Source organism: Phoenix dactylifera, chromosome 1 (assembly GCF_009389715.1).
Source record: "Phoenix dactylifera cultivar Barhee BC4 chromosome 1, palm_55x_up_171113_PBpolish2nd_filt_p, whole genome shotgun sequence".
Taxonomy (NCBI): Eukaryota; Viridiplantae; Streptophyta; class Magnoliopsida; order Arecales; family Arecaceae; genus Phoenix; species Phoenix dactylifera.
This window is the reverse complement of record NC_052392.1, coordinates 17002284-17019513: the sequence shown is the minus strand read 5'-3', so window position 1 is coordinate 17019513 and position 17230 is coordinate 17002284. Positions and strand designations below refer to the sequence as shown.

General features: G+C 39.7%; 2 protein-coding genes across 10 annotated transcripts in view; both read right to left on the bottom strand.

The window, feature by feature from the left end:
- The window catches only part of LOC103701430 (stromal processing peptidase, chloroplastic), a 60759-nt gene that overhangs the window by 42428 nt on the left and 1101 nt on the right, over positions 1-17230 (bottom strand). For all 9 annotated transcript variants that reach the window (XM_026802346.2, XM_026802348.2, XM_026802347.2 and 6 more), the window contains exons 2-5: positions 15736-15979; positions 10884-11125; positions 9628-9826; positions 9102-9149 (exon numbers count right to left, since the gene is read on the bottom strand). In XM_026802346.2, coding sequence (XP_026658147.2) covers positions 9102-9149; positions 9628-9826; positions 10884-11125; positions 15736-15979 — 733 coding nt within the window. The remainder of the gene's footprint in view (positions 1-9101; positions 9150-9627; positions 9827-10883; positions 11126-15735; positions 15980-17230) is intronic.
- Positions 5578-9093, bottom strand: LOC120111357. The gene is made up of 2 exons (XM_039128308.1): positions 5850-9093; positions 5578-5771 (listed from the first exon to the last, which is right to left on the bottom strand). The coding sequence occupies exon 1, from the start codon at positions 7414-7416 to the stop codon at positions 6274-6276; it is 1143 nt and encodes a 380-aa protein (XP_038984236.1). The 5' UTR covers positions 7417-9093; the 3' UTR covers positions 5578-5771; positions 5850-6273.

The window sequence follows — 17230 nt, the reverse complement described above, 5'->3', positions numbered from 1 at the left end:
CCCGACCTGGCCCGACCCATGTAGACCCGACCCGACCCGAATTTTAGGACCCGCGGGTCCGGGTCGGGTCCTAAAATTGGACCCGAATCATTTTCTGGGTCGGATCTGGATTTACCGAGCGGACCCGACCCGACCCGAATGGACCCGAAGAGAGAGAGAGAGAGAGGGGGGGGAGGGAGAAAAGCAAAAGAGAGTTTTTTTTTTTTTGTGGGTCGTGTAGTCCGTCAGGATTCTCTCTCAATCTATTACACTGTTGATACCTCTGGTGTCTCGGTAGCTGGCTTTTTTTGTTTTCCTTCTATTTTTTGGTTTCTGTTTTTTTTAACTTTTGCAGGGAGGAAGTGAGGGAACATTGAACTGAATATGGGCCATGTGCTAGTTTTCTGCAATGGAATTGGATTTTGGAAGGAGGTCTGGGATTTTTTTTGTCCTCGTGAGAGGGGAGCTGGGAGACACCAAGTTCCGTCCAATCAGTCACATAGGGTGTGATATGAAATTTGGCTTGCAGACCGACTTAGTTAAAGTCATGGGTCATCTGTTCTGACTGGAGGTCAATTGCAAGTCTTTCAAGTCATGGGTCACCCAGCACCTCATAATTACGATATGACCAAATTAGATTTGCCCAAATCCTTTCCCAAAAGCACAAAAAAATGGACCCGATTCGGACCCGACCCAACTCGGACCCAGACCCGACCCGACTCGGACCCGGACCCGATCCGGACTCGACTTGGACCCGACTCGACCCGATCTTCAACCGGGTCGGGTCTGGGTCCAAAATTAGGACCCGAACAAAAAATCGGGTCGGATCGGGATCATCCAGGACCATCCAGGACCCGACCCGACCCATTTGCACCCTTAACCACGATCAGCCTATGGTCAACCCCAAAAGGATCCATGTTGCAATGTTTCCTAGTCACACATGGGTCATGAGCTGGGTCCACTTTGATATCATTTATAACAATATAGGACCTTACCCAAAAGAGCCAGTTAGAAGGTGCTATTTGGATTTCTTAATTCTGTATAAGTATGTCCACTTTGATATCATTTATAACAATACAGAATCTCACCCAAAAAAGCTAACTAGAAGGTGTTATTTGGATTGCTTGGTCCTGTATAAGTACTCAAGATGTCCACAGTGCACAACCAATGTGGACTTAAGCATATACCTGAAGAAGTCCTCGCACACTCCTCTGTTTAAGCCCAAGCATCCTCACCAGGCCAAAGATCCAAGCAAGTTCAATCGTAAACTGGGTCTAAACACAAATATAAACACAATGATAGGCCCATGGTCAGCCCAAAAGGACCCAAGTTGTAGTGTTTCTTAATCCACATTAGCCATGGATCGGGTTTGCTCTAATATCATTTGAAAGGACCCAGGATCTCATCGAAAAAGACCAGCTAGAAAGTGTTATTTGGGTTCCTTAGCTCAGTATAAGTACCCAAGTTCTATCCAATGTGTTTAGTCCCATATCAGTTATGCACTGAGGAGATCTTGGGTACTTACAAAGGACAAAGAAAGCCAATACCTTCCAGCTAGCCTTTTCGGTGAGGTCTCGAGTCACTACAATTTATCTACCTAGTGGTTGAGTTTTTATTACTTGTTTTTGATCCATTAAATAGTTCGACCTATCCAGAAAAATTGTCGGCCCACGAATGTGGTTCCGATCCCTCTGCTGAGCATGATTCTCTTTTGCGATTAAAATTGTTTTGACATTTTCTGTTCGGTGATAAGCGAAGTTGTTATCAAAACAACTAGGACTCTTTCGATAGTCAATGCACAATAGCAAGTAATTAAGTATGTCGATGGAGTTAAACTTTGTCTTATCATGTGCTTATTTAAGTAGTTATTGCATCAATTGCAGCCATAATGAGAGTCAAATCTCTCATCCTTCTTTTTTCTCTATTATCTATGCCAAGTAAAGGAAATCCTAACTATCAAATCATGGGAGCAGCACAAAACAGAAATGAGTGTGATAAACAACTTCAACATAACAAGAGGCTTCACTAAAAGCATGAAGATTGTATAGCTCCACTGGAAGCAACGCAAGATGAATATTTTCAAGACTAAATTAAAGAAGAAATTCATAATTGGTTCAAGCAACTTCAAACCATGATATCTTAACTCGCTATAATTGGAATGTCACCAAATGATTAACCATCATGCTCAAAAGTCATTCTTTCTGCACAATATGAAGATCAATAAAAGGACAGACCTAGCAAAAGACAGCTAAAGCCATGATTTCACTCGAAGACTTCTTATTTGATAACACCTTATTCCCCTCCTGCAACTTACAATCTCCTCCTTTAATTATCAAAATCTAGATGATTGGAAAGCTTTATTAGCCAACATATTTATGCACTCAACTAGTTCAACCACCTTAGACATTTCAAATTTGATAAGAAGGGAGTACGAATTTAACTTTCCAAGCTCCAATGGAAAAAACAAATTGTCAAGTCTTCAGGCTTGGCATCTCGAACATTTCTACAGTTAGAATCATTTGATCAGAGGAGATGGAGGTCAACTTGCAGTGACCAAATTGATAGGTTTGACTCACATGGTCAAAACACTGAAGGGAGCTGAAAATAGAGTCAAGGAGAAACTATGAAACAGGTGCAGATAAAATAATTTGTTCCAAGTCCAATCCATTCCAGCATCGTATTACACTCGATCCCTTCAGACTCCATTGTATCATCTTGTTCAATAAGAAGGCCAATAAATATACACCTTTATCAAGAAAATTTATAACTTAGCTACCCCAATTGGAATGGAAAAACCCCAAGAGATACTTTGTGCTTGCTCCCAAGCTAGCCTCCACTTGTAAATCCAAGATGGCATAGTAAGAAGTCAGCTTTAGATAATCCACATAGAAAAATGTTAAATATGAAGAGATTAGACCCTTACAAACAGCACTCTTTCCTCACCTTCTTTTGCTATTAATGTTCGCATACTCGAGTGCCTATCTAATAGATTAATACAAAGATATAATTCCTAATGGAGGTTGAGATGTTGAACAGTTATATTAATGGTCGTTCTTAGGTAAATTTGCAGGTAAGGTCTTTGAAGGACTACAGTAACTAAACCATAAGGAATCATGAATGGAGGACACCTACATATAATTAACCATTGTTCCATTATTAGATCTGAATAATTGGTGTGTGACACTTGGCTAGGGACTTCAGGGAGTCTCCCACAAGGCTAAATACCGTAAGTCCCCCTACAATTACATCCTTTAAAAGTCTGTATGCATGTGCTAGTTGGGCACATAATGTATTCCAACTCAAAGGAGACATCGACGCCCTCTCTAAATGGCCAAAACTTTTGCTTTCTTCAAATTCAAGGGAGAGCAAGGAAAAGAGGGAAGCATGCAAACCCACACAATTATGGAAGGATTGTGACACATCCTTAAGGGATGCACAAAATTCCTATAGCCTATTCTAGCTGTGCTCTTCTCTTCTATCCATCCATTCATATCAAATAAAATTTCATGAGTTCTAGATATGTTATCCATCTAATGGTTTTACCTCTCATGCAACTAGAATCTAATCATGACAGGGCATGTAGATGATAACAAATAATTGTTTTACATGTTCTCTCATAAAATTTATGATGGGACAGAAAAATGATCTTTGGGTGCTTTCAATTGGTTAACCAAGCACACACACCTTTTAAAAGTTGTATCCAAAAGATAAAGCATATGTCCCCTTTTTACTAGTTATAATACATGTGCAAATGCATGTGACTACTGGAGATTTTTTTAATATTTAGGATTTATCCATGAAATATTTTTAATCTAAATAATTTTTTAGATTTTGCACTAATACATCTTTTCATGAAATTACTTTGTAATATTTTATTCAGATCTAAAATTATGCTGTAACAAACAAATTATCTTGAATTTGGACAATTCAAGAAATGGGACTCTTATTATGTATAAATTATTTATTAGAATTTATTTTTAGGAAATATAGATAAGGATTATTTTTGGAACTGAAAAATTGGGAAATCAAGTCTCGTTTATAAAATTAAGGATGTTTCTTGAATTTTACTAATAGCTGAAGCAAGGTTCGCCGTACCGATCATACCGACGTACCGGTCGGCTTCGGTAACGGTATGGTACCGGTGCCGAACCGAGCCGAACCGATACCGTACCGATGGGGCACATTCGGCGTTTTTTTTTTTTTTTTGGAGTTCTTTCACTTTTGGATTTTTTTTTTTGATGTTTTATGCTTAGGTTTAAGGTTAAAAGTAGATGATGCAACTTATTACTTTCAAATAATTCAAATAATGAGATGAAGAACATAAAATATTTTCAAATTAAGATACAATCAATTACATACATTTAAAGCACTCTCGGATATCTAAAATCGGGTCGAGTGGCGATGCTTCTCGTCAATATCTGGATCATCAGCATAATATGGAGGCAGATCAACCCATCCCTCTAACCAAGCGGCATTGTAGTCTTGTATGCTCAATCCTCGAGGAATGCGCGTCGGGTCATAAGAATTCTCGGATCTCTCGCTGAAGCTCTGGCTCTGAGAGGTGTCTTGATAAGGGGCCCATCCGAATATGCCGGCACCAAAATCCGACCCGTAAGACCCTCCGGGCTGCGCAGGGTAGTAGCCACCGGAAGATGACTCCGATGCACCATATCCATAGGCTGGCTGAGGCCGCGGATAATAGGAAGACTCGGAACTTGATACATCAATGGATCCGACTCCACATGGGAGGTCATCTGCAGCTGCATCCTGGCCTCTTGAACGACCTCGAGGAGCTCTTCTTCGATATGCAATGGTATCCGATCGGCCTATATCAGACGGCCTACCGTGGTCTGTATCTTGTGTAGCATGCGTAAACTAAGATTCACCGGTGTATCGAAAACCTCCCTCCGGCTGTGTCTCATAAGTAGTACCATACTGTCCTCTACTTCCTCCATGGCTAGTAGATCCATCACCACCAGAATCTTCATCGTTGCTGGTCCAAGTCTCCTCCTCGACACTCTCCATTTGGGCCCTTTCCTTTCCTTTTCTTCTTTGCTGGGATTGACGCCCTCCTGATCGAGTCGACTGGGTATTAGAGCATCCTCGTCCTCGCATGAGAGGATCATCTCTCTGAATGGGAGCATCGTACCAGTCATGCGGTGACTGGCTCCCCTCTAGCCACGTCATATCAGCTGTAGGAGTGCGTGGAATGTTGCGCTCAGCCCATTGCTGTGGATCAACCATAGCCTCGGTGGCTATGATGCTGGCTGGTCGTCGAGACGATCCTAGCTCATCAAGCTCGGGCTCCTGCTGCTGGGCCGCAAGCCAGTCGAGCATAGGATTATCTTCATCATCTGTAAAAGTCCTATAGATGGGATTTGCATACTTGAGCTCCACTTCCTCCTAAATGCATTTTAGCCTCAACGGCAGATTGTAGTGCACATAAACTAGGTCGTTGAGGCGCTTTTGTGTCAAACGGTTCCTCTGTTTGCTGTGGATGAGGCCGAAGGTGGACCAGTTGCGCTCACAGCCACTCGAGGAGACCGTTTGGGAGAGAATCTGGATAGCTATCCGCTTAAGATTTTTTGCGGATCTGCCAAAATGAATCCACCATTCAGCTGCAAAAATATTGAAGATAATTACATTTTACATATATGATGGCCTCATAGTTGAAGATAATTCATATGCAGAGGTGTCTTGCAGATTTGTATTGTACCTGGATTCATAGTTGTCTTGCTCACGATAGCTGGTCGCTGTCCAAAGCTATGGCTGCCCTCTCTAAATAATTTGGTCTGTGGAAAGAAGCTTGTTGTAGTATGTCAATAATATAAGATCCGATATATTTACATATGTTACTAAATCATAGTTACCTCTTCTATACATGACGCGGCGACTTCTAGATCAGGCTCCATCTTATAAATAACATTACGTAGAGCATGAAGAAGTTCATCATCCATACCAATTTCACTCTCGTACTGAAACCGGAGATTCAGATAGTATGCTGCACATAGATGACACCATCTTAGTATAATTATACAAATATATCAATCAGTATAATTATCAATATTATCGCTTACCTGCTAGATGCAATTCCCTACCCATTTGGGCTCCCCACAGCCGCTCAATAATGTCGATGTACTCCTGGGCATGAGCTACATCTGCCTCCATGATCTGAGCCTTTGCCTTCTCCATCATGTGATACAAAAAGCCCATCTGGGGGTACCTCTTGCTATCCACGGCCCGCAGCACTTCATATAATGGTTTAATAGCCTTGACTATCGCATTGGCCCGCTACTAGAATGACTGCCTGCTTACCAAGTCTTCCATTCTGCTTCCTTCAATGCCGGCCTGGGCATATCTATTTTCCTGCCACTCGGGACTGACAAACATCTGACGTAGAGCTCCTTTCTTCTCAATAAGGCTATCAAGTGCAATGTAATTCGTAGCAAACCGTGTGACTCCTGGTCTAAGAATTTCTCCTCCTGCATACTTTCTCATTAATGAAAGAACCCAAGTATGACTATAAATATACATGGTGATGCGTTGGGCTATCTCCACCGTATGTTGCACCCTACGGATCTTTCCAATGTCCATCAGGATGAGGTCGATGCAATGTGCAGCACATGGGGTCCAGAAAATTTGTGGTCGCCGCTCCATCAAGACCTGCCCGGCCAACTTATATTGCGGCCCGTTATCAGTGACGACCTGCACGATATTCTCCTTTCCAATCTGATCAATCACCTCCTCCATAAGTTTGAGAATGTAATTGGCGTTGTGCACCTTATCCGAAGCATCAATTGACTTGTGGAAGGTCTTCGTATCACAGTATGTCAGAAAGTTGATGATGGCCCGCTTTGTCGGACCGGTCCAACCATCACGCATCAGAGTGAGCCTATATGTAGGCCACTTGCTCTTATATGAGCCAATCCAATTCTCTAGCTCCTCCTTATTGTTGTCAAGAAGCTCACTGTAGATGTCCTTCGGGCCTGCAGGATCGACACCGGGACCGGCAGACTGTATGGCAGAAATGGCAAACTTGTAGTATGTATTGTTTGCAGCATTCGCTGGAATGTGGCTGAAGTGGAACCAGAATCCAATAGCTCGCCACATATCCTTCTTCTCCTTCTTCCACATTGTGTCTACCCTTTGCTGCTTCGAATCTCTCCTGGAGAAGGCATGCGGATCTACATCATGGATTGACGCACCTGATGGAATCCCTCCGGAAGACTTCTTTCGGCCACCAAAACCACCCAGGATAGATGCAATCCGGCTACGTCCTCTGCCCTCGCCCTTCCTGACTGAGATTGTCCTTTGAAACTCTGGATCTTGTCTGTTTCCACCAGAACCGGCGCCCGACTCGAAAAACGAGGGCCCAAATCGAGCCCGATGCCTCGCCACCTCCTCCTGCTTCCACCGATCATCCAGACTCGCCCGCATGGCAGCCTGGATCTATGCCTCCTCCTCATCTGCACCCTCGACCTCCTGTGACTCCATCAAGTGATAGGAAGGTACTTCTGCAGCTTGGCGTTCCACCTCCGCTTTCTGCTTGGCAGCCCTCTCCTTGGCTGCTTTGATCTCAGCGAGGTTTTTCCTCATCAGCTGACGGGTGCTCGGTGGGCACCGAGCATGCAGATATCTCACGAGAATTACCGGCTAAATGCTGCTTTAATCTGGTTACCCCTCCTTCTTTGAAGCACTTGTGCCAATAATTGCACTGAAACTGGTGCTGTTCACCGAGCATCTTCCCATGCTCCCAGCCAATATTACGCTCTTGGGATTGCCCTCTCCTTGATGGCTCCATTCCTACGACCACATTAATTTTTTTCAATTTCTATTTTTTTTGTAATTAAAAATTATTTTTTTAATTTTTTAATTAAATTATAAATTATATAAATTCTGTAAAAATAAAAGTTAATGTCACCATTAACACTGTCCATATATCAACAACATATAAAAAATTCAAGACGAAATGGAATCATTGAATCATTTTCTATTTTTTGGCAATTTTTGACTTAATTTTTTTAAGCAATTTAAATAAAATATTAAAAAACCAATATAGGGAAAAGAAATTTTACCTTATTTAGTTTTTGCTGAATTTTTCTTCAAGAAAAACGACGCTCTCCGACCCTTCTAATTTTTTTTCACGCCTTTGTCTTTGTCTTTCTCTTCTTTTTCTCCTCCTTTCTCTCTGCCTTTCCTTCACCTAAGCTGATGGATTTGTTTTTAGCATTCGGTCGGCTTTTATAGCCAACCGTTGAGCCACTGTGCACTTCGGATTTTGCCACAACGCGGCACTTCGAAGTGCCGCACAAAGAGCCGCACCGGCACCTTCGAAGTGCCGCACAAAGGGGCACTTGGAAAGTGCCCCACTGTGGCACTTTGAGTGTGGCACTTTCAAAGTGCCTCTGGCCAGCGCTGTTGCACTTTCAAAGTGCCACAGCGCTGGCAATCCAATTTCAGCACCAAACCGGTGCGAACCGAGCACCGGCTCGGTTCGCACCGGTTCAAGATCATACCGGTGCGAACCGAGCGGTTCGCACCGGTTCGGACATGTACCGGTGCGAACCGAGTGCGAACCGGCTCGGTTCGCACCGGTACGGGGGTCGAACCGAACGGTTCCGACCCATTACCGGTTCGCACCGGTACGGGGGTCGAACCGTTTTATACCCTGTACCGGACTGGTACAGGTCGGTACCGGTCCGGTACGGGCTGAACCGACCGGTACAGGTCGGTTCAGCAGACCTTGAGCTGAAGATTAGTAAAATTCAAGATAACATAATTAGGTAGTCCACTATAACTATGCAATAGATGAATTTTTTAAATACAAACATTTTGTAATGAAAACACTGATATCATGTTTTTTTTAAAAAAAATTGCACTAAAATATTTGGCATAGTAAAATATTATCCATTTGAAATCCATCCATTTGCTATTTGTTCTCAAGCACAGCTGTTTTGAGTTCTCATGGTATGTAAAAGACGTAAGAGACATTACTTTAGAAACTTATAGTCAAGCCCCGAGGAAATATACCTTTTCTACTAATATCCAAAAAACAAGAATTGAAGTAAATCCACATGCAAATGAAGCAAAATATGTTTTAAGTGGGTTAAAAAATAACTCACCTCATTCAGTGCGTCCAATACAAATGGAAGTAGATCTCCATCTGAGTCCTGCCATAGAAAGTGTCCACTAATTATCAAAAAATGCAAAAAAAATTATTAAGGTTTCAAGTTAGGAAGTAGCTAGACCAAGGAACGCCATACCGGCCTGAATCGGACGGTGCAGGGTGTACCGCACTATACTGATTTGGTATTGATATCCGATATGGCCGGCATACCGACACTCGGTAGCAAAAAAAAAATCCGTACTGTACTAACACTATGCTAATGTGGTACCGGTAAAGATTCCGGTACCAAGATGGCGAACCTTCAACTGAACAATTTAATACACAGTAGTACAATATGGAGTTATGGACCCATTTTTTATACATGAGCAAACATGCAAACATCTAGACATAACAGGTCATAATTCAATTGTATAACACTAAATTGTCATCTAGAAGCAATTACACAAAAAAAAATCCTTTAATATGACAGCATACTGCATTTATCTGGAACTAATTGAGATATTTCACAGAAAATCACCAACCTTTGTGCTGGTCGGAGCATGGATATGGAACACTGTATGGTGAAAGTCTGTATATGCATTAGATCTTGCTCCTGTCCCAAGAAGTTTCTCACGCTTTTTACTACCAAGAAATGCAACGTGTTCAATCATATGAGCAATCCCCTGCTCATCATCTTCCTCATCAACTGATCCAACATGAACTTCCATATGTGCCTCAAACCTGCAAGTCGTAAAATCGGTGACAAAAAGTAAGAAGATATGCTAAATGATACAAGTATACGACAACTCGACAAACTTATTTCAAAAGGAAACATGTGAAATACCAAAACAAGATTGACTTTTCCTAGATTAAATCAAAATAGATTTTCATCATCTATTTCTACGTTAGTAGTTGGTACCTCAACCTAAAGAAAATAACAGGTCTGCTGGAAAAAAGCCAGCAATTTGTAACTATGATTATTATTGATTAGTCTCCTAGTGAAGCCCCTGTGACTAGATTAACCTATAGAAATCCTATTACTGCATAAACTCTTTAAACCTAGATTTCAGAACCAGCTACCCTACAGGTTCTCTGCTTCGGTTTGGTATCAGAACTATCCAAAAGTCCTTTCTTGCATCATAAATACATTCAGCACAACTAACTCTTAGTTCTCGATCTATGTCATATATTCACCAGGGAATCCCTTCTTTTTATCTGCTTTTTTAAAGTAACAGACAATTCCAGGTACTTACAGGCAGCGATGCATGCGACTCCTATACTTGTTTCTGTCTACAGCATTCACATGAGGGTAAGTACCATACTGGTGTAATGTAAGCACAATATCAGTATGGTACACAAGCATGCATTCAACATTGTCTTACTGTAATGAAAATACCACTCTTTTAGAGTTGAGTGACTAAAAATGTCTTCTAATACCCAGCTTTCTATTCATTTATAGGTGGTGCTGTCATAATCTAATCTTAGAGGACTGCACTCCAAAATTGAGCACAAGATATTTCTGCCCAACAAACATGATAATAACAACAGCAGCAGCAGCAGTGTCAGAGGAGAACAATAATAGATAAAACTGTGAGTTGAAATACAAAAGCAAACCTAATAGGAATGTAGTATTGATTGGGGCATATTTAAGAATCATTTTTTCATGATGTTTTAGGAAGAATTTACGTTCCCCAGTACCATTCTAGTGTTGAAATAGTCATATGCAGTTTGGATTTCCTTATATCTGAAGGTCCTGAGCAGTAAATTATGAAACTAGTAACATGTTTTCCAGGAATACCTGTTTGCTGGAATTTTATTAGGTAAAATAAGATAGCGAAGACCATTCTTCAGTTGTCCTCTGTACAGCTTTGGATGAGAAGGAAGTGGAGAACTTAAGAATCCTTCTAATTCTGCCTTTTCTACCTCAGGATCCCAGAAAGTCAAACCTTGTTTCTCAAGCATTGTATCAGACCAAGTTGTGCTTGCAACATGTGGTTCCTCAGGACCCAAAGTTGCCAATGGAATATGGGCTGGTTTCACCTGAAAAGCGTCCAAATTACAGTAAGCCCACGTTCTATGTACCTAGAGTTTAAAGAATTATAAAGGAAAACAAAAGCATCCAAATAAACCATCCATCTTGAATCTGTAGGAAGCATATGAGGCTCTATTTAGAGCAAAATTAACATGTCTCAGAATAGAGTAAGAAAAAAAGGTTGTTTTTGGAAATAAAAAGACAGAAAGCCAATAGTGATTCACAATAAATTAATAAAATATTCCATCCAAGACCATGAAATATTTCAGATAGCAGTTTGTGAACTCTACTGATGAACCAAAATGAAGCGATTTTTTGGTAATCAGGAATAAAAAAAAATGTGGTAATTGGAAAGCACAGTCACGCTTCTCTTCTTGGTCATAAAATACAAAGGAAGAGACTCCTGAGTACAACCTTGATGAAGTCCCATCAATTGAATTATCAAAACCATTCACTATAACAAGATAAATTTCCTGAGCAGTTGTAACCATCAAGTCATAGCCAGCTATGTGTTCAGTATTTGAATCCTAACCTGCCAACCATTTTAGATTAGGGCTACATTTGTTATCACCAAAACTTTTTCCAAAAAATCTGAAAATCTTCACTAATATATTCAAAGTTCGCCGTCTCGGTACCGAACCCCGTACTGGTGCCACACTAGCATAGTGTCAGTATGGTACGGTACGAGATCTTCTCAGCATACAGAATGTCGGTACCTCTCCCGTATCATGTATCGGTACCAAACCAGTATGGTACGCTACGCCTCGTACTGTCCGATCTGGGCCAATATGGAGAACCATGAATATATTTATTTAATGTTGCAACATTTACGATAACACTCCCTAAAATATAGATCATAAGCTTTGGTTAAATAAGTCCTTATCCAAGATATCAAACTAACCATATTAGCAAATACCTACACTGTCGCCAAAACTTAGGCCAATGTTTGAGCTCTAAACAAGGGATATTATATTAACCTATAGATCAATTGCAAGTATCACCTTTCAAACAATTGTTAGATGCCAAAATTGGCTGTCCATACCAATGAAGTTGTTTAGCTAATAGTTGGATGTCCCATGCTAACGCAATAGCAAATCAGAGTTTTTCCCAAAGCTATCCTGCATTATCATTTAATCCTCATTGAAGGGAGAATTGGTTTTCTCATGACTTGGATCGTTTGGATCACAAAATGAATTACATGGTTGATGCATAACAATTAAAATTTCATTCAGGTGTACAATTTGCTATAGGCAAAATTTCAGCCAAAGATTTTGTTTATATCAAAAATTAGGTTGCATTTGGCATCACTTTCGGTTTCAATTTTCATAAAAACAAAAACCAGTTTTTTCTTGAAAACCAAAACTCAACCTTTTTTTGGTAGTCACTTGGGTTGTGTTAGGTGGTGGTAGCAACGGTAGTAGCGACGGTGGTGGTGGCGGTGGCACCACCGCCAACAATTGGCGGTGGTGGCGGTAGTGGCCAATAGTGGTGGTGTCAACAACCAGCAGTTACCAGCAGTGATGGAAACTAGGTTATTTCCATGTTTTTGAAAATAAAAAAAGGAAAGGATCTTAGTATCAACTTCCAACTCTCTTGGTATCAAAAGTTATTTATTACTTCTCTAAAAGCAAAAACACAACCAAGGGCACAAGCCAGATTACTTATATAGCAGATCTTAGATCAAACAAAAGGAAATGAAGCAAAGAAGGATGAGGGAAGGGTTTGTCTCCAAATACCAAATATGGAACCCTAACCTTCCTTCTTGTTTGCCTTCTTGTTCTTAAGGAGTTCCAACTCAGATATCTAAAAGAGTACCAAGATTTCCATGCAATAAAGGGCACTCAAAGGTGCAATAAAATGCATCCAGCATCCTTGAACATCTATTTGTAGACAAAGCTAAATTATGGCTTTAAGACACTTACGGCAAATTTCTCCAACTCAGTGAAGCAGTTATGGGCTTTCCACCAATCATTTATATCCACAATATTACAGGACATAATTGGCCTTCTAGGCTACTTGGAAAATGGCACTTGTAATCAAGGATGCCTCATAACTTTTTAGAAACCTCATAGGACTAACATTTGTTAGAAAATAGAACTTAGAATAGAAAACACAAATTGCCTTCAGCAAAAGAAATATCTAAAGATTATATTTAAAAGTGATCGCTTGCATTATTATGTTTATTGCAATTAAAAGGCTTAGTTCAGGTATCCTAGTATGACAAACTATACTTGAAACTATCTCATAGCAGCAAGCCTAGAGCTCCCTTTTCATATATTTATACCCTCACATTTCAGAAAAGTGATATATCAAAATAAAGCCATCCAACCCAACTCCAACCACTTTTGGATTATTTTTTTTATGTTTTTATTATTCTACCAATATTCTTCTTCCTTCCTCCTATGTATCAACATCGTAGCCATGCAGCCTTGTCCCAACTGTATGGGTTCGGCTTTTTCTCTTTTTTGGGTGCAAACTGTATGGGTTTGGCTTTATGGATCCTCATTTGTCAAGCATTCCTATTCGAGCCACACCTAATATAAACAAAAGTAGGAACAAATCCTAATATTCGTGAATATTGAATTTGGATCCATTTCATAACTTGAAATGTTCTTACAACTGGCTTTCAACCAAAAGTCAACCCCTCTAATTTTCTAATCCAAGCTTGGACTAGCCTTTTCCTTCTTCCTCTTATGTCTTCTCCATCATTTCTTCACTGAGATCTCGAAATGAATCTGCCCCATTTTCCCTTTTACATCTTTTCTTACTCTTTACAAATATTTATATTTAGATTTTGAGGACTTATGTGGGCATATGTTTAGTCCCACATCAGTTATGCACTAAAAAAATATTGGATACTTCTAAAAGGCCAAGGAACCTAAATTATAACTTATGGCCAGCTTGTTTGTGTGAGGTCCTGGATCATTACAAGTGGCATTAGAGCGGACCAACCCACCTCCTATAATGTAACCAGGGGAAAGCTACAGCACGGGACTTTTTAGAACTGATCATGACTAGCATATGATATTTATGACTGGATTTGATTGTGTTTTTTATTGGATTTTATTGAATCTGGATAGTTAGCCTAGCAAGAATGCCGAGGCTTAAATGGAAGGAGTATATGAAGACTCATGAGGGCATGTGTTTAGTCTCACATCGGTTGCATACTAAGGATATCTTAGGTACTTTATATAGGGCTTGGGAACCCAAATATACCTTATGGCAAACCTTTTTGCAAGAGGTCCTGGCTTGATACGTAAATTGAAATCAAATATAGAGATAGATCAGTTTTAAGAACTTCCTCCTCATCGTGGTTCTTTCTTTCATCTTCTATTTAACTGGTACAACAGGCATCCGCTACATCTTTTGAAATTTTATTATAAACATCACATGTTCAATCTTAAATCTATATCATACACCTCCATATATTCCAAACATCTGCTTACCTTGTTTACTCTTAATTCCTAGGCCCCATAAAATGCAAAATCTGCCCACATTTAACACATTTTCTCTACATTCTGGTCTATTCTGTAAAATATGATTAGCAGTTCCTTCTAAGAGACCTCCAAAATTTACCCTTTCAATTCCTAAGAAAGATCAAACTGGAACTAGAGCATATGGGTATGCTAAGAAAATGGCAGACATCTCAATGACTAAAGAAGCAGCTAAAATCTATGATTAGGTACAGCAAGGCAGTCGAATCCAATTTTGGAGTCTGTGTAGAAGTGGCTGATATAAATTCAATCTAGAAGGTTCCTAAAACCATAATTAACCCTCATCAAAAATTTTAATCAGAATATATGTTCTTCACAAATTTTCTATGAAAAAATTTAAGCATAGTCTTTTCTTGTATTCTCTTTTCATTATCCTGATACCACCCTCACAACTGGTGGGATCATAGTTTCCCATCTATGTGTCAGCCATGATTTAAGAATATATAAACATGATGACTGTTAGCGTCAGATAAAGGGCAAGAAGGAAAAGCACAGGGAGTCTATAGTTTTGAGAAACTAAGCATCAAGAACTTATGACCAGCATTGTTTGTTCAACAACTACATCTTGAAAATTTCAAAGCATTTAAGAATAATTATTGAACAGAAATCCTATTTTATTGGAGCGGGAGGGAATACAAGAACCATATTGTTATTGGAAGTTCATGGTTAAAATCATCTGCCAATGAACAAGCCATGCGCAATTCATGGCAGTTAAAAAGTTCATCGAATTCTAGAAAACTATCAATGAGCACATCTAGAGCTTTTGGTAGTTACATCACAATAAATTAAAAATTATGTCATTCCATAATTATGGAAAATTTTTGAATAGACAATAAATTCACTCATCTCCAAAATAGGTTTTTCCCCTTACTATGTCTATATGTACTTCATATTTACCAACTGTTTTCAAAGCTTTTTCTGTGGTATATTTTTCTTTTTCTTCCTTTTTCTTTCCAAATCCCTTAGCAAGAAACTTGAAGATCAGTCACAAGCTATGGTCAAAGACCTCAACTATCATTATTAATTATATCATTAGGACTGAAAAGAGGAGCATGCTAGATCATGAACATCAAGAGGATGTCTTTATTATGGCAGGTAAAAAGGGCTAGAAAGGGTGAACTTACAGTGCCACTGCTAGATAAATGTTTTTGAAATGAGAGACCTGATTTGTCAAGAAAGACACCTGGTGCATGTCTTTTAATGCAACCCCTCCGTCTATAGTGGCTCCGGAAGCAAGAAAGACAGCCATGCTGCTCTGGAGAAAACCTCAAAGCATGTGTTTCTTTGATCTTGTGAATATATTGTTTTGAAGAAGCATGCAGTCTTGTGTTAGCTTGTGGTTTTTCTTTCACGTCAACATACGGCCAGCTTCCACCATGGAAATGTCAAGGAGTAAAAAATGTGTGTTAAATGATGGACCAAACATGTTGATTCTCAACTAGTATGAATGTCAGCAGTTATGAACAGCACACATCAGCATATGGAGGGTAGGTGCATAAAATGAAATAAATTGGACATTATTTTATAATGTAAGTTGCATCTCTGAGTAGGAAAGAGCCAAAAATTGGAACTAAGCCCGTTTGCAGAAAAGTTTACCATCAGGGAAGCTGATAGCTCCTACAAAGAAATATCTGTTAAAGGGCACTAAATCAAAATAACAAACCTAAGATGGCAAAGACAAGGTCTAAAAAATCTTTAAAAACTAGGCATTTTAAAGAGAATAAAGAAAGAATTCCATGTAAGATTTCTCCTAGCAATGCTTGATTATCAATTAAATATAACAGTTCAAAAGCCTTCAGCTTATCATTCAATATGGGAAAAAGGATACCAATGGTGCCTCTCACACAAGATCGTCAAACAATAGTTTTCTGACATTTTACTGTATACATGCAATCTTTAATTGCTCAGTTCATAACATGATCAAGTGTGCTAGTTTATTCAGCTTTCAATTGACTCCTATGTTCTAGACTTGGCAAACTTCGGACTTCAGCCAACGTTCCTGTCGTGTCTTGTTTCTAAATTATATCCACTACAATAAATCATCTTGCCAGCTAGAGTAAACATATGCTCACTGTGGACAGCATCAACCAGCAGGTGCAAGGCCCTCGACCAGGCCTTGTCACCAGCAATCTGCAGAACGAAAGACAAAGAGATGGTGACATGGACTGGTCAACAGAAACCCAATTACCCACTTTCACACTAGACAGAGCTACATGGTATGTTACCCACACTGTCTTGTTATTTCTATTGTCAACTGCATAGGTGTCTATATCTGCTTGTGAACCCTCATTCATTTTTATCAGTTAAAATCTTTAATCATCCTAGGTTCTTTTCATATCACTGCTGTTATGTTATCTATCCTACTATCTCCTTTCTCCAGCTATGGCCATTGGATTATCTGTGGGCAGTATTTTCACAAAATCATGGTTAATGATCCACCCAGATCTTAAGAGACATATCAGCTAAACACTACTGAGATTAAACTCTCTGTGTGTGTGTGTGTGTGTGTTTGTTGTTCTCATACAAGAGTGCACATATCAAGCTTTTACGCAAATGCAATCCTCTCGTTTCAACTTTTACTAGGTTAATCCTCGTGAGTATAGTAAGAATTTTTTCTTC

What these genes read in the sequence shown, in the direction of transcription:
- LOC120111357 (XM_039128308.1), bottom strand. Translation starts at nt 7,416, where the DNA reads ATGCGGGCGAGTCTGGATGATCGGTGGAAGCAGGAGGAGGTGGCGAGG.